Here is a 24,276-nt window from a genome sequence, read left to right as displayed (position 1 = left end):
CTTCGAAGAAAAATGTAACTGAAAGATTAATCAGTAAGAAATCATTAGTTTGACTTTAACACGTTAGCAACACATGGCAGCAGCGTTCAAAGTATAACGATAAATTAGTCTGCTTGTTAACAAGCAACGAGTAATAATTTGTAGTTCAGGGGTGGTATAAGTTTTAAAACCGGTGCCTATAGCTATAGTGGCTTATTTTTATATACAGGCGATGACTTCTGGACCCCTAGTCAGTAATACAACTTGCTTCAGGTTTTAGGCTTCTTATTCTTCAATTGCCTTACCTGAACCAGGCATCGATGGTCTCGGATAAATAATAATTAAACCAAATATTCCTGTGATATGTCTCGGGATATGTTGTATGAATGATTGCTTCTGCCTTGTCGTTAAATTGTTTTAGGCTACGCATGTCAAATTACTTGTGAAATGTGGGCATTTCGAAAATTGCAGAGGATTTTCTGGACTGCCAGAAAATCCGACCAAAGTGTTTCAAATCAAATTAAACAAAGAATATACTTTCTTTGTCGTATGAGCTGTTCTTCGGGACTATATGTTTGGGCATGATGTCATCAGCCACTCTACAGTCTCGTCATCCAGGGTCTTCAGTCCAAGCGTTCCATGTGGTGGTTGATGGATTGGGCAGTCATGGACGACATGATCTACTGTCTGGTCTGTGGCGCCACACTCGCATCCCGGTGAGGGAGCCAGGCCCCATCTGCACATGTCTGAACGAAAGCGACCGACGCCGGTTCGTAGGCGGTTAAGCCGGACCCACGCAAGTCTTGCGAGGGACATTCCCGGAGGGTGGGGATCGACGTCGGGTAGGAAATCATGGAGTCGGGAGGTGTTGTTTTGCCACTCCATGTTCCATGTGTAGTTCGTCCAGTGTGCCGCACTTATTCCAAGATCTTCAACGTTGTTCAGAAGCTGTTGTGCGGCGGGCACAAATGGGCGTCTTGATTTCAGTCGCTGCTGTCCTCCAGGTAGGCGCTGGAGTGCACTGTGGAGGAGGTGGTCGGGGTCCAGTGCGCGACGAGCAAGGGAAATCATGGCTCCTTTACGGCGAAGCTCAGCAGGTTGGATGCCTGCAAGGATGGGAAGGCAGTCCGTTGGAGTGGGACGCAGGCATCCAGTCACAGTGCGTAGTGCGTCATTGATGGCGGTGTCAATGTGGCGGGTGTGAGAGCTGCGGCACCACACTGGTGCGCAGTACTCAGCGGTAGAATGGACGAGGGCCAAGGTAGCTGTGCGAAGGGTTTTCGCATCAGCTCCCCAGCCGGAACCCGCCAGCCGCCTCAAAAGTGCAACGCGCGCCGATAGTTTTTTGCGCAGTGACTTCAGGTGTCGTCGGTACGTGAGTGACCTGTCCAGGGTTACGCCGAGGTAGGTGGGTTCGGCGCAGTAGGGGAGGTGTTCGTCATCGGTGGTAATGTTGATCTCACGTTTTGCTTCCTTGTTGTTTAGATGGAAGGCCGCCGACACTGTCTTTGCCTTGCTGAGCTGTAGCTTCCATTTCTGGAGATATGTTGATATAGTTGACATGTCCTGGCTTAGGTTCCTCTCCATTGACTGCCAGTCTCCGGCTGGATGCAGGAGAGCCAGATCGTCTGCGTAAGCATACTTCCTGGAGATGGTGTCAGGCAGGTCATAGATGTAAGTGTTAAAGAGGAGGGGAGCCAGGACAGAGCCCTGTGGGACGCCGTTCCTGAGTCGACGTAGTCTACTTCGTCGGCCGCTACCGGTGGAAAGAGTAAAGCTGCGGTTTTGCACAAGTTCCATAATCATATGGACCATGTGCCTGTCAGGAAGGAGACGAAGTAGTTTGCAGGTAAGGCCGCTGTGCCATACAGTGTCGTAGGCAGCCGTGAGATCGACAAACACGGCGCCAGCCTTCTTTTTTGCCGAGAAGCTGTCCTCGATGTCTTGGGTCATCAGAGTGACCTGGTCTACAGTTGATCTACCGTGGCGAAAGCCGGCTTGTTCCCGAGGGAGCTGAGGATCTATTATCGGTTCGACACGGGCGTAGATAAGTCTTTCGAGTATCTTGAAGGGGATACAGAGCAGAGAGATGGGACGGTAGCTCTTCGGATCCCCTGGGGGCTTCTTCGGCTTTGGGACTGCAACCACTAGGGCTCTTCTCCAGATTCTTGGGATGCGCAGGTGACGCAAGCAGCAGGAAAGGAAGTCTTTTAACCAGGACCTCATAGAGGGGGCAGCTTGGAGTATTAGTTCCGGGCATAGGTGGTCAAGGCCCGGGGATTTGCCTGGCTTTAGGTGCTGGAGGGCGGAGGCAAATTCTTCTGGGGTAAACTCACCAGAGATGTTGCCCTCGACAGGTGTTGGGACCTTCCAGAGGTCCGTCATTTCCTTGAGAACGGACTTGTCTGATTCACGGTCTCTCGTTCTGTGCACTCCATTTTTCACAAGTTGTGAGGCGATGGCATTTGCTGAAATGGGGCATTGGCGACGAGAGGCACGTGATCATGTCTCTCGTCGCCAATGCCCCGACGAGAGGCACGTGAAAGAATATACTGAAAAATACCAAAGAAAAACAAATTCAATTTCTGCGACACGTGCTGCGAAAAGGAAAATTAGAACATCTTTCTCTCACAGGCAAAATTAAAGAGAAACGTGTTCAAGGCAGACGAAGATTAACCCACTTAAACCAACACCAACATACACCTAATAAACGCAGCAAAAAACCGAGAATCTTGGAAACTTTTCATACAAGAGGCCTACTTAAACCAACACCGGCAGTCAATGCTTGGATCAAGAACGACAATGCAAGATGTCAAATGACTGTTTGAAAGATGACAATCGCTGACGTCAGTATAACATCAGGAACAAGATAATCATGTAGGCTATATTTTTGGGATTCATAATAAAGTTACGTTGACAATAAGACACGAAAAACTTTCTGAAACAATTTTTTATTTTCTAAAGCAACCCAGACGTAATAAACACTGACTCGCTTGCAAATGATGACAAACGGCAAAACTAAAACGACGACATCTGAAATACAGCAGTTGGGCAACATTGTACAAAAAATACATCGTTTTTAGAAATTTTAAAATGAGTGTAAAGGAGTCAATACAGTGAGCTTTCTGTGAGTTCACGCACAGACTGAGATGAGCCAACAATCCCAGGAGACAAAATTATAACAAGTAAAAAAAAATATGCAAAACCTACTGGGTGATTTTTCAGAACCTAACCAGACAGTATGAGAACTTGCATTGCTCTTTCGCAACTAACGTCAGGCTCACTTTTATGGTTTCCGTTGAAGCTTAGACATAGGCATTTTGTTGAAAACCGATCATCCCTTTAAAACGTGAAGTTACGGCACCCCAAATTACGGTACCTTATACAGGGTGGTCCAGCGAAGTGTAGACTAAATTTTATATTAAACACATTTGCCGACTACTGAATTATTTGTATTTATTACAGAATTATGGTATAATCAATCATCCTAGATCACCAAAATTCTATAAATTTTCTGGAAAATTAATGTTACATCTAGGGCGAAGACTTTAAATAAGATCACTGAAACGCCCCGTCATAAAGGCTGAGACGAGTGGGTGTTCCTGCTAAGATTTTGAAAAGGTTTGTAAGTCGTTCTCGTGTATAAAAGGCAGTAACAAGATGTAGAGACTGGTAGCTGCTTACCAAAGGTCACCAGAGGTCCGCATGAACCAAAAAACTCATTAAAAACATTAGAGAAAAGTTGCAACGGAATCCTGGAAGGAGTACCAGAAAACTTGCTAAAGTGGCACATGTTAGCCGTTCAACGGTCCAGAGGGTGCCACAGTAAGGGATCGTAAGGTTTACAAAATTACCAAACGAAAACTTCTCTTTGATGCCACAATAAGGAGGTTCGTAAGATTCTTCTGAATAAGATCCTTGATGGCACGCAGCCACACGTTTTCTGGACTGATGAAAAATTATTCACCGTTCAAGCCATACACAACAGCCAGCATGATCGGATTTGGATTAAATCTAAAGATTCAGTGCCTGTTGAACTTCATTCAGGAGGCAAAAACCGGTTTCGGTAATGATGTGGGCAAGGGTTACGGCCACATGTCTCAAAATCCCTTTGATTTTCATCGCCGGTGTCAAAATTACCCAACCTGCTTATCTGAAGATGTTAAAGGATGAAGTTGTTCCTTGGATGAGGAAAGTCGTAGGAAATGAAGAAATTACACTTCAGTAGGATGGAGCAACCTCACACAGCCAGCTTGGTCCAGGACTGGTGGAAACACAATTTTAAGTCGTTTCGGCCCATAAACTACGGCCTCCATCTTCTCCTGATTTAAATCCAATAGACTTTGGGATATGGTCTATCTTGAAGCAGATGTCCTGCGCTGTATCTCACTCAAGCGTTGAGGTTCTGAAGCAAAAACTAACCAAACTTTGAGCAGAAATTGACATTGATACTGTGCGTGCTACGTGTCAGGTGATCCCTCGTAATTCTTGAATGTTATAAAAGACAATACGGTTTCGGTATGTTATGGTAAGTTATTTTATAACATACCAATATATAACATAATTTTTACCAAATATACCAAATATAACATAACTTTTATAACATACCAATACGGTATGTTATAAAAGACAATAAAAGACAATACATTTTTCTTTTATTTGATATTTGAGTTGTTTTTATTGGTCTTCATATAACTGAAAATAACCTAAAATTTATTTTGTCCACACTTGCTGGGCCACCCTGTACTATCAAGAAATATAAAGTCATGGCATATTTGTGTAATGATTATATTTATTACAGGCTGCTTTGAAGCAAAACTGGGAGATTTATTGGAATACACTTTTTCCCAAATCCACTCGTGTAACAGTGATTACCAAAACTAAGGATAACGCAAAACCACCAGCTTACGATAGCAAAATTTCATTGAAAGAAACCGACATACAATGTAGGAAGGCTCAGAACGTACCAAGCGAGGACAAAGTGATCACAACACAGAAAAGTATCAAAACAGTAAGTAATTGCAGAACAGGTAAAAGCAAGTCATGGCTACCTACCAATGCGACCGGATTTGTTACATTCAGCAAACTTTTATAGATTTTGCCAACTTTTGGTAACTGGCTTTACGATAGTTTCTAAAGGTAATATTTCAAAGTGTTTTTGGTAATATTTCAAAGTGTTTTTTGCTGCTTTCCCCAGGTGACAGTTTCAGTCAGACAAATCAGGCCGCACCTCCAGGTAGCCATGCAACAGCACAGCAAAATTCCACGTTGGTCACAGATGCTTTAGAAAGCTTAAAAGACGGCCTGGTTGGTATCAGTCAGTGCCCCACCATCCTTTGGTAGCCCAGTTTAAAGCACTGGTGACCAGACCACTGGGCTGGCTAAGAATACTTGACTGAGTGTTGGTTGATTGGTATGCTTGTAACGAATGTGGCAAAGAACTGAAAAAAAAGAAAAAACAATAATAATAATAATAATAATCATGCTCTTATTTGCCCCCATTGCGATAACATACAGTACACTGCGATCAGATGCGATACTACAGGAAGCAGCATTTAAGTGACATATAGTCTTCGAGTCAGCTGCACCTCTTGATATAACAAACTTTTGAAGTCATGCTGGTTCAGGAAGCCGGGTTTGGCCAAAACTATGGTGTCCAATAAGTTTCTTTATCAGATGTTTTTGAAGCACATCCTGATTTGAACTACCCGTAGTTGTTTCAGACTGAGTCAGATTTATGAAAACCTCATGTAGACGCTAATGTGTTGTTCAGTAGGTATTCAAACACAAATAGTATCAAAATCTGTCCATATCAACACTCAGTGAACAGCTTAGTTTAAGCTAGATACAATTTCAGCGAAAGCTTTAATAAGAAAGCCTAGCCAAAGCTGTATTAAGACTATTTAGCAAAGGTTAAGCTTGACAACATTTCGTAACCGTTTTTACCACATCAACACAGAAGTAAGGGAAAATGCCCTACAAGTTGACCTTCTCACTACAATAGATGAACCTACAGCAAAATCGCGGTACGACTGCTTCCTACCTGGAATCTCCGGTTGATGCGGGTTCCCAATCCGATTCAAACGGCAACTGCCAGTCCAGCGATTCTGCGTCAGGATCAGAATCATCATCGGAAACATCGGTAAGACCCAGTGTGTCTTCCATGGAGAATAGCACGTCATTTGATGGAAGAGCATGCACCTTTCTAAATGACAAAAACTGAGTGATGGGAGGTGCATTAGGATGATCACAGCGCGTTTTAACAAACAATTGTTCCAGTGGTTTCATTCCTAACTATCAGCATACGGATAGGCGCTGAAAAGGGCTAGGGATGATTGTGAGCAAGATATGGCACGTACCAATACAATGAACAAACACGTTCCACGATAACCGTCTATCGCAACTTTCACGTGTACAACTGTACATCGGTGATAGACTGCGGAAAAACTCAAGCAGGACACTGCAGTTGTATCGGCGGTACATGATCGAAGTATGTGCGGTGCTAATAAGGTACGGAGCCTGGAACAGCTATGATACTGTTCAGTGTTCACTGTTTCAGTTTTTTTCCACCTTTGAAACTGGTATGACTAATGTGCTGTGAAGCTTCACTTTCATGAATTTTAAAATGTAACGTAATCTTTCCAACTATAATTGAATACTTTTTCAACATAACTTAATTACCTTTCGCCTTCATTTCGTAATTTATCGGTGACTTTCTGTAGATTTATTAAAGTGTATAGTGGGTGTAGAGCGAGACTGTCCACGCCTTGTTGCAAGCATATGTTGAGCAGGTTGCTGTTCAGCAGCTTGACTGCGTTGATAAACTGATGGGGTGATATCGTTGGATTGCAGAATGTTCTGGAAGCGATGAAAATGTTTGTCAAATAAAAAAACAAACTTGTAAGATGAAGAAGAAAATAATAACACAGTTCAAACGGGATGATGTAATAAGCAACTTTTTGAAGCAAGCGCTGATGTTTTAGTCGACAAAGGGACAAGCAGCAATCTACATTGTATAGTAGGGTGTTTCATTTTTTCACCATTTTTGAAATTCAAAATGCCTGGGGTCCCATCTGGTGGTATTTGAGGAAAAAAGTTTACACTCCAAATTTTTTTCAATTATGACGTCATATTGAGGTGGTCCACAAGGTTTGAAATTTTTGGGCCTCAAAATCTCGAAATTTGGCCGTATCTCCGGAACCGCTCATCATAGATCGACAAAATTAGTATCAAAATGCGCAGAAGGGTCGGTTTCCTATACCTGATGTGGAGAATATTAAGGTCTATGTGCTTCAGAAAAAAAGTTATTCCAAAAAACCTGATTTTCGGTCTATTTTCTCCTGATGAACAGAGATCAGGTGATCAAGATGAAAGTTTTTTTGTTTTTTTCTACTTTTGGAAGCTGTTATTGCGTAATAATAGGTGGTGTTAAGGTTTCAGTACTGGGCTTGTCTAGTCTTGCTATCTGGTTAAGCAAAGCCCCGTCATGCATTGCTCCGGGACTCTTCTTGGCGCCGTCCACAAAAGAAATGACATGGGAAAGATATATTTCGTTTATGTGGAACATGCATTAAAGGGTATGAATATCATGACCAACTTCATCATTAAAATAATTGACCAGTCGAGTATTGACTCCGGACTTTTTTTCCTGCGTTGAGAGCAGTCTTATCAGCCATGACTGAATATACTTGGGATAGGTGAACTCTGCAAGCCTCCTGGATCATGGTGCCAAAAATCAGTTCTGCAGTGACCGACACACTTTTGGGAAAAGATTTAACAGCAAGCACACTTTCGTGCTTCATGCCATTATCATCAACCAGTTGGCCCAAGAAAACGTATCGATCTATTTTATCGACAACGCGCCCGTCATAACATAACAGACTGCATGGCAGAAGCTGAGTTGAGAAGGTTCTCACTTTCCATCAGAGATTTTTCTCTCGTTTTTTGTCGTTGGCGATATACTGTCGAAGGTGATGCAGCATTGCAGCCACTTGATCTTTTCCAAGAACCGACCTCATAAGATCTGACTGCCGGCGTACCGAAGTCATCCTACGATCAGCAAGTACACAACTTCTATCATTTACTGAAAAAGAATGTACTTTCTTGTACACTTTTCCCCAACAGCTGGTTTCAGAGGCTTGTATTCTTTATCATCTTCCCAATTCATATCACCATCAGAGTCGCTTTCGCTACTGTGTAGACATCTAACTACTTCATTTATTTTTCTCTGTTTCATACATAGTAGTGCCGATGCTTTGGCAGATTGTATGCCAGAAGTGCTAGGTTTCTCTGTTTGCTAAGCACTGGAAGACCAGCTTTGTTCCATATGCCAACTACATCATTCAGCAGTTCATCTTTTAAATGGGGTATTTTCTTCAAAAACTTAGGATTAGCTTCGGCTACTTTCTTCCTCAAGTAAAAATAGTGACTGACTATATCTGAATTAAGGGGAAGCACATTTCTCTCCAATTCCTTGAAGTTTTGCATCGACTTACTAATACTTGACCTTAATGCCATAATGACACTTAATCTAAAGCAGGTGAGCACTGAGCAGCATACCTCTTCCTCAACGGTTACATTAAGTAAAAATAGTAATACCTTCAAATTATCATTAATTTTCATCTCTTGCAAAACGAACAAGGACTATTATTACGCAATAGCAGCTTCTAAGATGGAAAAATACAGAAAAAATTCTTATCTTGATCACCTGATCTCTGTTCATCAGGAGAAAATAGACCAAAAATCAGATTTTTTAAAGAACTTTTTTTCTGAAGCAGATAGACCTTAATATTCTCTACATCAGGTATAGGAAACCGACCCTTCTGCGCATTTTGATACTAATTTTGTCGATCTATGATGAGCGGTTCCGGAGATACGGCCAAATTTCGAGATTTTGAGGCCTAAAAATTTCAAACCTCGTGGACCACCTCAATATGACGTCATAATTGAAAAAAAATTGGGATGTAAACTTTTTACCCCAAATACCACCAGATGGGACCCCAGGCATTTTGAATTTCAAAAATGGTGAAAAAATGAAACACCCTATTGTATAGTGAACATACAGAGTAGCTGAGGACTGCGTCTAAAATAAAAACAGATTTTCTTACCTATAGTTTAACTTGTGAGGAAGATGAATTCCTAAGATTTTTCGTATGACCAACAACATCTGGGCTGCATGGCAGAGAGCAACTCCAATTCGAAGTGCGGATCTGTGCGTAGACTGGTGATATCCCGCATCGACAGACTGGGACATCGACATGGAGCCACCGGAGGGTGGAGGATCTGTTCCAGCGGATTTGTGATTCTCTTCCAGCCATGTCACGTAGAGGCTGTAGTCCCCATTAAGAGGAGCACTGGCCGCATCGTCGCCGACAGACAAATTCACAAAATCGCCGCACTGCAAAGACGATGCACTTATTTAGCAGTGCTTGTAGGATGCAGTAAAAAGCACAAAAATGCAACGTTTCGTGCATTGCAATACCACGTATCCTCAAAGTAACAAGCAGTAGAAAATTTTTATCACAATCGTGCAAAAAGTGATGATGGCAGCATACCATTTTATTTCACAGAAAGAACCTTATTGTACCGGAAACAAATAATGGAATTATATCATTTACATTGCCAAAATGAAATGTTTAAAGCTACTTACCAAATCTTTGCATACAGAAATAATGTAATGCTTGTGTGTAAATGACGCTAAACGACAAGTTATCAAACAACAATCACTTCACTAAATTAAACATTGGCAATACAAAATGGTGCTGCGATCGATCACTCCATACGAGAAAGGGCTTGTGGTTCACAAATCACAAACTCATTTGACAAGTATTGTAGTCACTGCCTCCAAGTTTTTAACTATTACATTTTATGTTATATATACCATGTCATCAGTTAGTGTACATAGCAGATACGAGAATTGTATGATAAACAATGAGCCTAACGAAAAAAAAATGTACAGACAAGTGCAGTGGTTACGATGAAGGAAGACATAAAGATTATGCTGAAAAGTAAAATCGTCCAACGTTTTATTTACTTGGAAGACTATTACTTTTTTTTTACACTCTCGCACAACCATTAATAAGTTAAGACCTAACAAGACTTTCACTCTTTTCTTAGCATACGAAACTGGACAATCAGCAGTTTTTCAGGCAGTTGAACATTGAAACGTCTTTAAAGATACCGTAACTCACCGGTTGATCGACCCATCTCCCATTGACAAACGACAATTTCTGGGCTTCATCCAATTCCTTCTGCATCGAACTGCGCCCTATCGCAGTGACTATTCTAACATCTTGACTATCAGATTCACAGCTAAAAGAAATGAAAGCTCGATTAATTCTGAGTCGACCGCTCTTTTAGCGTCACTCAAAAGCTCTCCTACCGCTTAGCCATGCAACTCGCAAAAAGTTCTAATGTATCGACAGTGCACACGTGACGGTAGAAGGATACGGTCGGGTCGGTCGGATTGTACAATGTACATTAGGGTGGGTCGCGAAATGGACTTTTTCACCAAATCGAAAACCTCAAATAGTTATTTGAAAATAGGCTCGAAAAAACACTCCATGCCAAATCTGAGCTCATTTGGTCTAGGAATGGCTTGCGAAAATGCATTTGAAATTTCCCAAAAATCCTGATTTTTTGGGAAAAATGCCATTTACCATTTTTTCTCCAGAACTTGAAAAAAAATTTTCTGTCACACTATATTGATGAAATGCATGCCCTTATACAATTTAGATGTCATTGTACTCCTTTAAAGGCCAATTCAACTAGGATTATGTCTCAAAACTACTTGTTTGAAAATGTAAAAAAAACGCCAAATATGCATGATGACGAATACAATTGAAATAACGTGTATTGTATACTGCAGTGTATTATACTGTATACTAGTGTGTATAGGCTAAAAGTAATTGATAAAATGCTTTATTGCAGCACACATTTAAAGCATTTTCTCAATTGTTCGAAGTTTTGTACCATTCAAGCTGAAGTACATAGAAACATACAGTATTATGCAATTAAGCATCTATGAAAGCAGTTCGGCTGCAGTCAGTCAATTCATTCATCAATGGTTGCTCCATCATAACTGCCACTTTGGTGCACAAATGAAATGAAATTCTTCTTCGAATCAGATATTGGATGAATGGCTCTTGAATTAAGCTTCGACAGAATTTGGCCCTCCCTAGTGCCTCAAGGTTGGCCTTCACATTACCAACACGACCATGTTCACTAACGTACAACCGGCAAACTCTGGAGGCCAAAGTCAACCATCGAGCATGGTTTAAGGGGCAGATATTGATGCTCTCTAGTCGGGCTGGTACAGATCCATTTCGAATAGCTGTACAAACATCATACAGATACCGTTGATCATCCGATAAATCATAGACAATCTCTTAGGTAGTTCTCGGATAGGTGGGGCATTCTCGATCGGTTGGAAATTGATATCGATAGGTAGGTATTCAGCAGACTTACAAAGCTGCCCAATAGATCCTTTGAATAACCTATTGACCTTTCACCGGTAGTTTCTCCATCAAGTTTGATAAAAAGATGCCGGAATGGCAACTCATTTATGTGCAGCATACATATCAGCCAGACAAGCCGATGGTCCAAATGATTTTCTTATAATGCGATAACCCCGCCATGCATTCCAACGTTAACATTTGTTGAGTCAGTTGAGTCACATCCGATGAACTTCAAACTGGTCAGCCAATTTTTTTTATTTAGGGCAGCCGATAAGAATTGCTGAATGTCCTTACTCTGTCCGCTTTGAGGAGTGAAGTGAGTTAGGTACCTGCCACCAGGCTGTTTCACTACAGAATAATGTTCTTCTTTGGCCACGTGCTTGCCGCTGCTTCCTGGTCGTGGAACAAGTGTTTGATCTTTACGGCCATCAAAATACACATCCTGGACCAAAGCCGGGCACACTGCGATGAAATTGCAATCCACATTTTCATTTCTAAGATATTCCTTATCTCTTTGGATTTTAATCTTATCAATTATTTGTGAAGTATCATCTTCCGTAACGATGCCGATATCAACTAAGAGAGCGGTACATATCACTGCTGTTGCTCGAATGGACACACCATTATCTTTCACTTTCGCGTACAGTATTTTCAAAAATCTTCTTTTGTGAAGCCAATCGAGAACTTGATACGTTTTCGACATTGACAGTTCTGGCGTATCAGCAACAACATCCCTAAATGAAGACGTAACAGAGGAAACAATTGACGACGAGTCATTGGTATCATCAGTATTAGTAGAGTCTCCCTGAATGTCACTGGCAAATGTGCTGCAATGTGCAGCTGCGGATCTAGATCCTTTCTTTGCTTGTTTCCGTACTTGCTCTCTTAGTGCTGCAGTTCCAGTTGGATCGACACTTTGAAGTTGAGAACTTGAGCGACCACTATCCCTTAACCGCTGATGCCACACAAAATGCAGATCAATCAATGGTATTTGATCCTCTTTTGTGCACTTGCATTTGATATGAGCTTTCATATCACATCCACAATTGGGGTCTGCTACTATTCGGTGAGTCCGATTCGGTGAGTCTGATTCGGTGAGTTCCTAACCTCAAACCCCTAACCCTAACTCCTAACCCCTAACCCTAACACGGCAATGATAATTAGGCTACGGTACCCGATAATTTAAAAAAAAAAATTGAAAAAATCCCCCGTTAAGGGATCGGACTCACCGAATCGGACTCACCGAAACGGGCCATTCCGCCACAATTGTGTCCTTTTGAAGTAAAGTTAGTCCGTTTTTTCTTGGTGAGATGGTTTGTTTTGAGATCTTCATATTCTTTAAGGAGCCTAGCCAATTTGGTTTTCATAGTCTTGTCTGGAATTAGTGGAATATTGGTACAGATTTTGAGGTTAATTGATTTCACATCTGACATTATTTGTGAAAGGACAGCTTCTTCGTCCCCATCCCCCAGGAATCTTTCCCTAAGGAGATTCACTTTCTTCAAAATATCCTTAGATATTGGAAGTTGTGCCTAGGGTAGCTTTCTAGAAGGACCAACAATCGGGCATGCATATTTTCTGGTTATTTTCAATTTTGACAGCATTGTAATCAGTCTACATTAACACTACCTCTCTCTTACAGTATCATTTTGTGAATGATGCAATATTGCGTAATTTAGCAATTTTTTCACATTTTAAAGTAGTTTTTAACATAATCATGAGGTGAATTGTGACCTTGAAAAGGGTATAGTGGTATCTAAAATGTATAGGAGATGCATTTCACCAATATTGGATCACAGGATAATTGTTTTTAAGTTCTGGATAAAAAAACAATAAATGCCATTTTTGCCCAAAAGTCTATATTTTTGGAAATTTCAAATGCATTTTTGCAAGCTATTTCTGGTCCAAATCAGCTCAGACTTGGCATGGAGTATTTTTTCGGGCCTATTTTCACATATCCATTTGAGGTTTTCGAATTGGTGAAAAAGTCCATTTCGCGACCCACCCTAATGTACATGTATCCCTATTGTAGACTGATGCTATTGTTACTTATCAACAATTACCTGTTGATACATAGGCCTATCACAGCTGCGCATTGGCGCATTACTTCTTTACTTTCTGTAATACAGCTGTACCTTGAGACTAGGGATGATTAAAAACGGTTTTCTTTTAGACGTCATTTTTTTTATCCGTTTTATTTATTTTTTTCGTTTTTTATACTATTTTCAATTGTTTCATACATTTTTTCAAGTAATAACTGTTTTCATTTATCACAACAAAGTACTGCAAAAAAAAGTGTTGAATTATAGTTGCTGAATAACTTATTATAAATTAGTTTGCTGCAGTTTTGAATAAGCTCAGTAAGTCAGAAGTGTGGTCGCATGCTCAGCAAGTGGTACCAATGAACCGCCCAACTTCAAGTGCTAGCCTACTAATGATGAGAGGGATGAAGACTGTTCGGTCCCAGCGGCGACCATGTTAACAGTCAACCTCCTTTGCCGCTTGTCTTAATTTCTTTTATTACTTTGTTTATTTCTGTAGTCCCTGTCATTTCTTTTATTGCATCGTTCACATAGCCTATTATGATGAGTATTATGATGTTCTTCAAAGTGACAGTCTAATTGGTAAATCTACAGTCTAGTCGACTGATACAGGTTAACTAATCCATAAAAAAAAAACGGACAGTACCACACTAAATCGACAAACTCAAGCTCTTTCAATTTAAACGTAATTCACGTGCATTTGCAAATTATAGTGTGATGATACTCTATACTTTTTTTGATTATATTATCACACTACGCATCCTTTTGAATCATTGGTGAAGTCAAAAGATTTTAACGAAAAATTTAGTGACAAAGTTGTATTTTTGTAATTTACCGATGTCTTGATTATTTCAGAACAGACATTTCAAAGACGCAAAAAGCTCAATTGAAAAACATGTACCTTGACGACAAATCCATAAGCTTCACTTCTTTGATGGGAAAAATGTACTCAGTGAGAATCGTTACATGTTCCTTCCGGCGACGTGTCAAATCTTCATTTACCGATTCTAATTTCTTCACAGACACACTGATGCTGTTCTGCATCAACATATTACAAAACATGAAAGATCTGTGACTAACGAAAAAAATCTTTTACATTAAAAAAACGATTGCTGCAAAATTGCAATAAAGTTCCACTAGACCCATTGCATCTTTAATGAATCTGCGAGTGATACAAAATTCAGAAATCAGACATTTTTTGCTTGAATAAAATCATGAAACATAAAACTTGTTGAAAAAAACAAAACAAAAAAAACGCTGCCAAGAAGCTCAGAAGTAAGTAGCCTGCACAGGCGCAGCCATAGACAGCATGATCATGAATAGATGCAAGACATGTTAAATTAACATAAACTGATGTAGTGCATAGTACCTTACCTGTCTATTTTTTATGTACTCTTTCAATTTTTCTTTCTTTTGTAAGGTTTTCTTTATTCGCTTTTGGGTGTTTAGAGAATCTTCTCGGCTCTCACATAGAACACGTTTTTGATGACGTAGCTCAAGCTTTTGATTGGCCAAGATTGTTTTCAATCTTGCAATAGATTTGGTGTAATGAGAAATTTCACTCTTCTGAAAATTAGTGCAAAAGTTGTATTGTTGAATTGTGAAGTCAATGAACAGCAACTGACATGCTAACTGACTTGGTAAGTATAATAATAAGTAGAATCAAAAAATTATAGGTATGTATGAACTCAAGGAAAACTGGTAAATGACATAAGTAACACACTGTGCACAGCGAATGCCATAAAACAATCCCACACAGTAAGGTAAAAGCGTTCTCTTCATCAAGCTCTTGAATAAAGTAAAAATACTGAAGTAAAATTAGCAATGAAGCATGTTTGTTCAAAAGATTAGGCCTACTGCCTGAAATGAAACTTCACTTACGATTTTTGGATGTTTTGTCAGGGTTTCTATTTCATTGGAAGCTCTGTAAAATATATGTACGGAACATTTGGTTACAAATACAAAGTATATAAAATCTGTCATTCAGTAACTGCGATAAATAAACTATTTAAAAACAATTGTTTGTACATTTTTTATGGTTATCAAACACTCAGAATTGGTAGGCCTACAATACTATAAACAAATTTAATGACATATATAAAATAGTAAAGAACAACTACATTAAATCTAAGTTTGTGTGATGAATCATTTCCACAGTATATTGCTTCACACAACTAGAAGTCAGTTAAAGTTTTAAGTTGTCATTACTCAACTACAAGACGAAATCGGTTAATCGAATCACCTATTTGCCAGACATTTTGATACGATTATACGATTGATTCGTTTAACCAATTTACTAAAAAAAGGTTTATTGTGAATGGGCGTAATGTTGAGAAGATGTCTGTGCTGACTAGGCAGCAACGCACATTATACCACTGATACTTCCTACAACTGTTTACAATTCTGGTTAAACTTTAAAGAATTTCCTAGTTCTGTGTTAACATACCACTACGCTGTATGTCCCAGCCAGCAAAACTGGTCTTTTTTACATTGATTTATTGTCTGCAGACGTTGAAACAATGTAAAAAAGATCAGCTTTGCTGAAAGGGAGAACCATCAAAGCATTTTTCTGCAAACTGCAGCAATCGGTTTGCAAATCGGCAATCTTTCATATCACCGATCTCTGTGACGTCACAACGCGAACTTTGACGTTGAAGATTTTGATTCAAGCGGTCTATTTTTAGCTCTGTACCAGCTGTGTAGTTTTGAGTATGGAAAAGGGCCTACGAAAATAGTGGTATGGTGGAAAAACACAGCTCACACTCATTGTTTGTTTTGAAATCGCAAAGGTTTTTTTTCAAGTGTTTTGCCATGTCTGGTAAAATACTGCACAAATGAAATTACGCACTGCATTTCACAACAATAGGCTACTTTTTTTCAGCAATTTAAAAAAAAATTCTCCACAGTTTTCTGGTTTAAACTTTTAGACATTCTTTTCAACACTTCCCTCTCAAGCCGAAATAATTTGTCCGTGTCTTTTCCTTGCAAGGCCAGTCGCCGACCGATGACATCAAAAGCATTTAAACTTCTTTATTGGGAAGTGTGATTATTCCTTTTGTGTGCTCTTCTGTTTTAATGAAGCCCAGCTGTGCGAAAATTGGTTCTTTGTAGTGCGATGTCTAGCACATAAGATTATGGCCTGGGATTACAGACACTTGTCTTTGTTTTGATCGCTTGCATCTGTCTAACCTTTGCTTCATTTCGCCTTTGAACATTGCAGACAATTATGCGAAGCAAAAAAGAGACATTCTCTTTTCGCTAACGGGTACAATTATACGATTAAATGAATGAAGTAGGCAAATTAGAAGCAAATCCTGATGCTTTTATCCGACTTATTCTTTTAAGCGGTATACGCATAACCGATGTTTTTACTTAACATTAGATTGGATTTGGTTTGGGATTTCAGGTTTTGATTCAAATAAACGATTGATACGTTTAAGCAGTATACTATTAACCGATTTCGTCTTATATAATTGATGTTTACCTTGGTACCCCATCAAGTGATAAATACGTGTAATTATAATAGCCTACCGATGTTAACATAAAGTCCACACTCCACATGTGACCTTCAGTGAGACAGGGTGGATTGGTTTAAACCGGGGCGGTTTAAACCTGGTTTAAACCGGGCAGTTTTGACCACCTATTGCTGGTCAAAACTCCTTTAGTGTATGAATCAAGTTGCTTTTCAATTGAATTAAATGTATTACCCTCCATGTTATTAGTAATGATGTTCAACTATATTTTGTTTTGATCAACATAACCTAAATGCTGGATTTGGAACAAAAAATATTCAACTTCTCTGTTTGTTTTTGATATTTCAATCAGTTGGTTATTTTAATCATGGAGAAAATTCAAATTCTAAAAATAAGTTTCTGATGAACCAAAAAATGCTTGGTGAAACGATGAACAATTTGCACAGCCAACTGAAGTACAAGAATTTATTCCAACAATTTTTTTATGAATAACATTTGCCATCAAATTTTATCCAGTTAAAATAAAACAATGCGAATGCATATTCTAAGATGCTTTAAAAATTAAAGACAGGATAGTTTATGATTCGTTCTTTGAAGCAAAGTACACGTCAAGCCAAGAAAGGATTATCGGAAAAGGAACAAGTTGTGATGCCTTATGCCTATCTACTTCATGTAGAACACCTCAATTGAACAATTGGAATTAACAAGTCTCTCCAGTATATTCAAATGCTTCATTCACCAGTCAATTTCATCTTTTCCTTCTCCCTCCTCCCTCACATTTTCAGTGATTTTCTGGCAAACACGATCAAGCAACTCATTACAGGGTTTTGACCAGTCAGTTCAGGGTTTTGACCGGTTTAAACCTAGTTTTGACCGGTTAGTGCGTAACTTACGGAAACTTACTTACTTACTGAGTAACTTACGGAAAAGCGTGCTTTATTCAAATCATCAACAAGTAGGCTACTGATAGCCTATTCAACAAATGGTTGTATATTTACTAATTCACAAGTCAAATATACCTTGATTTGTATTGTTTATAGTTCTTCAGATTGTCTTGAAAGTTTGTCAATCTTTCTTCCAGAACTCTAAAATCAATCAATGGATTTATTTTTCACTACAATATATAAATATATACAGCTTTAATACCAGTCTTGAAGGAATTAACAACCAACAATTCCTTCAGAAATGAACTTGAGCCTGCGAAAGGACCACAAAGGGTCATCAAGTCAGCTGCCACAGCAGCTACATATTACCTGAACAGCTTTTGAATGTATTTGTTATTCAAAATAAAGAGCAATAAAAAGAATGAATTTTAAACAAATAAACAACGAAGAAAATCAAATGTATATGGTAGGCTAGCCATTAGTCATTTAAGCTGATGCTATATGTATATATGCATTAAATGGGACATACTCATCATAGGCGCCTAAGCCGTGGGGGCCAGGCCCCCACGCATATTTCTGCGTGGGAGCAACTTTTTATGCTGCATTGATACATAAAACAATAGATGAACTAGCGATCGGCAGCAGGAAAACATTTTTAAATGCAAACCGCAACAGCTTCGCGATAAATAATCACTAGAACGAGTAGCGAAGCTACAATCCCACCCCAGACAAAAAAATCTGTCATTTTTACATTGATTTAACGTCTGCAGACGTTGAATCAATGTAAAATGACTAATTTTGCTGCCTGAGACATAGCAAAAATCTACCATTTTGAGTCGATTCAATGTCATCAGATGTTGAATGCACCCAAAAACAACATATTTGCTACGTTGACGCAGCGTGCGTTTAGCTTAATGCGCTTGCAAACAGACTCGATGTCGCTTTCAAAAGTCGAAACCTCTGCAGAGAATTGTCGCGGCAGTGAATCGCTTGCTGTGAAAATGAACTTGAAGTCTCGGCCCTAGGTAACCACTAACCAACGTAACAAGGGCTGGTACAAACCGCATTGCGCACATGCGGCATAATCAACACAACAACGGACTCGCGCAAAGTGCATGGCGCACACACGACCAGGGTTCGATCTTAGCACTGGTCCTCTGGCCAATGTCTTAGTGCGAGTTCCCCGCGGACCAGTACGAATCGTTTCGCACTGGTCCGACTGTCCAGTGCGAAAATATCATCGTATTATGTCGTTTGATCGTTTAGAGTGCGTGGTTCTCGTTTGCGCTTTTCTTCAAACAACAAAACACGTGATCCGTGCGTGTTAAACCGTAAGAAAAAGGCAATCGCAACATCACGTGTTAAATCGTAAGAAAAAAGCAATCGCAACGTCACGTGACGGTGTTAAATCGTAAGAAAAAGGGTAATCGCAACAACACGTGAGCTGTGAGGTCAAGAAGGACCGACAGTGGCTATGTGTTTACAAGACCAGACAAACACACATCGGATTCTGATTATGACCCCGTGATCGTCCCGTCATCAGATTCCAATTATGACCCATCATCGGATATCAAGTAGATTGATTGATCCAAGTAGATTGAAGAGTCAACGTAGATTGAATGTCTTGCCTAGATAAACTGTTGTTACTGTTATTGCCGTTGTATATTTCCATGTTATTGCCACCATTCATTATTGTCGTTTTAAGGTGGTTTTCCCTGGGTTGGCCTCGTGCTTCCCACGACAATCTTGTTTTTATCAGTAATCGGGACGGACCAGTGCGATCTCGTGCGGACCAGTGCAAATGGTGAGCCACTGGTCCGGTTGGCCAGTGCGAAAAAAAGTTAAGGTCGAACCCTGACGACCGTTGCTGTGGAAACCCGATCAAAAGCGGAGAATATGCACATCTTTTGTTTCATCTGCAACACGAAAATGGGCGTATTACAGCGAATTGAAACTTGACAGCTGGTCAGCCATAAGTTGCGATATTGTAGTGAAAAGGGAGCAACGTCAATTCGAAAACTTAATCAAACGTCTCTCCGTAACTATTTTTCAAGGGCTGTTTACGAAAATTAGGAACTTTTAAATTTATTCAAGGTGACGTGCCGTTGAACTGATGTAAACATGAATGATTTTGCTTTCAACAGGCATATTATATTTTCAAGCATATGATCAAGTTAATATTTTCATTCCATTTACAATATACCTTTTAGTAAACCTTTTCGTTTCTTGTTTCATGCTAATAAATCTAGTTCGTTGCTAAACTTTATGTTGTGCTTAGCTTAAAGAGTCGCAGTCCATCAACCGTTAGCCAACGCAGACACATAGCATGTGTTTTGGTCGAGTTTTGTTTAAAATAATTAACTGTAGGTCGAACATAGCGATAACTCCAAGTGTGGCAATAAAAGCAATCCTAGTGTGACGACATAATTACGTCATCCATCTGCGTGACATTTCGCTGAATTTACGTTGCTGCTGATGAAATACGCTTTTGCCCCCACGGCCAAAAAAATAGTTAGGCGCCTATGATACTCATACATAAAATAACTTTTCATTAAAAAAAAGTATATCTCAGCACTCTTTCTTATGTGTGGTATGTTGACTATTGAAATAATGACTATCATGGTAGTTTCACTTTGAAGTCAACATCAGAAGCATGTGAAATTATGTAGACTTCACAGGAAAGTTGTCCACACTGTCTTTTTTGGCTGAGACTTTTCGGTTATTTGTCCGAAATGACTTAAAACAATTTGGTTATTTTTTAGGTAAATTTTAAGGCTATATTTCCCTGTTTACTCAAGCAAGACGTTTGACCTCAATATGTGCTCAGGCGTGTTGCAGCCTATAATTATGTCAATCATTGCAAAACGCAAAGTTATGCAGGTATGAAGACAGCAGCTGGCAGCAATACGACAACAAAAAGATTGCAAAATCAAAACCCTCAATTTATACATATAATGAAGTTATTTTTTTTAAATAAGTATTTCGTAATTTTTACAGCCACTAAACTTAGCCTACTTGTTAAAAGCAAAAATGTAGTAAGTCGAAACAGTCATTTCCCTAAACTAGGCTAGCAAGTCTAAAAGAAAAAATGACTTAGTGATATCTGATATGGAACAAACAGTTGTGCAATGTGAATGAAACATCCAAACTTTATTACTGATCTTTGCAAAGAAAAGCATAACATCAAATGAGTCGCTTTATAAAGTATAAAAAAATAAAATAAACAACGCTTCTGGGCTGTTTCAAATTTATCCCTTTGGAATCTCAATCGCAAAAACAATGCATGAATTAAGAAACTTGCCAAAAAACCTGCAAGTTATTTTTTTGTGATGAAAATATTTCCTTTCAACTGCTATTTTTGTGTATGCATTTATTGTAAAAGGCCATGGATATCTAACCTTTTAATATAGTGGGTTGCATTGTCATAATTATTATAACCTTTTAATTTATATTAAAATTAATCATTTCAAGTGACAATGCAACCCACTATATAGTGGGTTGCACTGTCACTTGAAATAATTCAATGGGACACAGAAACTATTAAAGTTTAAGAAAAGTGGATACATAAAAAATAACAATTAAAAATCAGCAATTTCATCTTCAAAAATAGGAACAAATAACACACACATACCGTAGAAACCACAACGGTGCACACCCACTCATTAGCAACTCTCGCTTAATTGTTTTTATTGCATTATTAAAATCAATTTATGCATGTACCGTATATTGTATATACACTGTATAATACAGTATATATTTTTTTGGACATTTTAACCAAATTCACTAACTTTTTAGAGATTTAACTTAGATTAAAATTTGGTCAAAGACCGACAAATGACCGAACAAAAACTTAGAGTCCACATGATTATGCACAAAACTAATTAATGCATATGTGCAATAAAAGCATCACAGATATAGGGTAATTACTTTACATAAGACGACTACAACCGTTAAAAAATCAATTATTAGCTTACTTCGGAATGAACATTACACTGGCAGACTTAGTTTCCTTTTCTCGAAGATTGCCTTTTTGCAAAATCAAAAAACCCTTTTCTTGATTTTTCGTACACTTGGAGCAGGCCAAAGATTTTCCAATTAGACCACAAGCAGGACATCGATCATATATAAAGTTCATTACCGTACTTCTATTTAATGAGATGAGACAGTTCCTAACATGAAATAAAAAGCAGATGCAGTGACAGACTATAAACAAATTACGATACAGTAATCCATATGGGGTGACACACATGCGGCTTTGCTAGTGCTGCACGTGATTTACTGATCAGAACGGTCACGAAATGTTTCGTGCTTCTACAACTCTGATTTTAGTTAACAATGGCCCAGCTCAGTTTACCGTTTTTCTTCCACTGTCATTTCTAGAGTTCTTGTTCTCAAAGCTTCTCTGAGGAAAACGGACAAAGAAAAAAAGCATAATAACCATAGACATCAACAACTCATGGCACAAATTAACGGATAATATCTTTCTAAACTTTTTTTCTGTTGTGCAAAGTGCGACTCGTGAACAAATGTGCATTGAGTTACACTTTCCGATAAAATATCAAAATACTTCAGTAAAAAATAGGATGAATTTAATTGTGTTTTTAATCTCAAATAACTATTTTTTGTATAATTTTATTAATTTTATTCTTCGTCTTCAACGAGTCCGGGGGTAGGTACGTTGTAACGTTAGTTGGTATGTTGTAAATAATTGAGTTGAAGTTAAGTTTCATCAAACGGTTAAAATCAAATGTTTGGAAAAAATTTATTCATAAAATAGTCTCTGCTTATATCTTGTTTTTTTTCACTCAATAGCTGGTTTTGAAAATTTTACTAAATGCTTGATTAGACCAAATTTTGTGCTAATCAATTTATTTTCCAAGATTATATATTTTCCGTTTTCCAACAAAATTTCACCATCCGCTATGCCAGAGTTGCCAGATATATCCATGTTCTCACAAATTTGACCAATTCTATAACAAAAAAAAAAGATTTAATTGTTTTAGTTTGTTTTCTAATTGTAAATACATTTCAAAAAAATGCTCTTTGTTTAAAAGATTAAACTGTAATTTTTGATACATTTTTTAGTTTCTAAACAAATGTTTTAGGAATATTTTGAAATATGTTTTGTAATAATCAACATAATACAAAACATGATAAATAATGCTTTCAACTTGTTTTTTAAATTAAATTCAATAGCATTTTATTACGTTTATGATGCATAAGAAATATTTTTACTATAAAATAATGAAAATATGATACAATCGACAAACTACTATCTATTTTATATTGATGAAAGTTTGTTTGTCATGACCATTTTGACCATGACCATTTTAATACCTTCTTCACTACATTTTTCATCATTTATGATCATCACTTTAATATCATGTTCACACAATAATTAACTTAGTGTATATTCCTGAACACATCAATTATCGATTCCTATTTTGAAACTGCACCACTGTCTTTGCTGCAAACACTTCACTTTATTTTATTTAAAAACGAAGTACGGTACTGTACATAGTTTTTTTGTATAATAAGCTCACCGTACGTTGATTCTAAATGCTAGTGTTTTTGGTTTTTCTTTTTTTGTATCGGTTGTAAGGTTCAGTCCTCCCCGCATGGCTTCATCAACTGTCAGACCTCCGATTGCTTTAGGTATGTGGAGGCAACTGATTCTTTCAACTCATTCATCTATTTTAAACTGTTAGGTTTCATAGGCCTAGCCAGGGGGGGGGGGGGGGTGAAAGGGGCCATGGGGCTCCTCCCAAATTTTCAGTTTGGATTTTGAAGCTGAACCCTTTGTTGAAAATATAATATAATTTGAACAAATTTATATCGTTTCCCAAGACATCTGGCTATTAACACCCCCCAGGACTTGTTTTAGACACACAGAAAGACACCAATAATTTTTGCAAATTGTAAATTGTGCAAAGTTTACGCGATTTACACTTCTTTTAACTAATCTGTGGAAGCAATTTCAGACTCGCTTACTCTGTTGGGTTTTTGTGTAGCTGAACTTTTTGTGTTCTCTAATTTTAGCAGCAGTTTTTGCCCGTTCGTGTGTAAGCAGTTACCTTTAATAAGTTAATAGCTGTTTATCTGCTAATAAATTTCATACAAATATTACCCTGAAAGTGTTTCCAGAAAGCGTTATAATCCATTATTTGAGTGTAATTTTGCAAAAATTTTCCAAGGGAGCATGCCCTCGGACCCCCTAGAATAGCCTACGCGTGCCTTCGGCACGCTCTAACCCCCCACCCGCTTTATTACTTCTTTTGCTTTAAAACCCATCAGGATATGCCACTGCACATCAGGTGGCGATGTCTTAAATCAAACACTTTGTCGTTCTCTTCAATTCATCAAATATTTGCCCCCCCCCAAATTTTTTTTCTGGCTACGCCACGGCCACTGTTAGGTTTGGTGGCCGTGCTTAAATTTACTT

At 38.6% G+C, this 24,276-nt stretch overlaps 1 protein-coding gene across 1 annotated transcript; it reads right to left on the bottom strand.

The window, feature by feature from the left end:
- Window positions 1–2,920: 2,920 nt before the first annotated feature.
- LOC145784281 (beclin 1-associated autophagy-related key regulator-like) lies at window positions 2,921–21,990 on the bottom strand. Its single transcript, XM_082596072.1, has 10 exons — window positions 21,809–21,990; window positions 17,970–18,035; window positions 15,359–15,401; window positions 14,852–15,043; window positions 14,379–14,515; window positions 10,170–10,290; window positions 9,087–9,376; window positions 6,661–6,837; window positions 6,023–6,184; window positions 2,921–5,420 (listed from the first exon to the last, which is right to left on the bottom strand). The coding sequence occupies exons 1-10, from the start codon at window positions 21,967–21,969 to the stop codon at window positions 5,294–5,296; spliced, it is 1,476 nt and encodes a 491-aa protein (XP_082452198.1). The 5' UTR covers window positions 21,970–21,990; the 3' UTR covers window positions 2,921–5,293.
- Window positions 21,991–24,276: the final 2,286 nt, after the last annotated feature.

The sequence above is a fragment of the Aplidium turbinatum genome, chromosome 15, assembly GCF_918807975.1.
Source record: "Aplidium turbinatum chromosome 15, kaAplTurb1.1, whole genome shotgun sequence".
Classification (NCBI taxonomy): Eukaryota; Metazoa; Chordata; class Ascidiacea; order Aplousobranchia; family Polyclinidae; genus Aplidium; species Aplidium turbinatum.
Note: the sequence above shows the minus strand (reverse complement) of the source record. Positions and strands in the feature narration are given on the sequence as shown.

Coding starts and splice junctions, on each gene's coding strand:
- LOC145784281 (XM_082596072.1), bottom strand. CDS start 21,969: ATGAACTTTATATATGATCGATGTCCTGCTTGTGGTCTAATTGGAAAA. Junction 14,516..14,851: donor AGTACATAAAAAATAGACAG/GTAAGGTACTAT, acceptor ATGTTGATGCAG/AACAGCATCAGTGTGTCTGT. Junction 6,185..6,660: donor TTACGAAATGAAGGCGAAAG/GTAATTAAGTTA, acceptor TTTGTCATTTAG/AAAGGTGCATGCTCTTCCAT.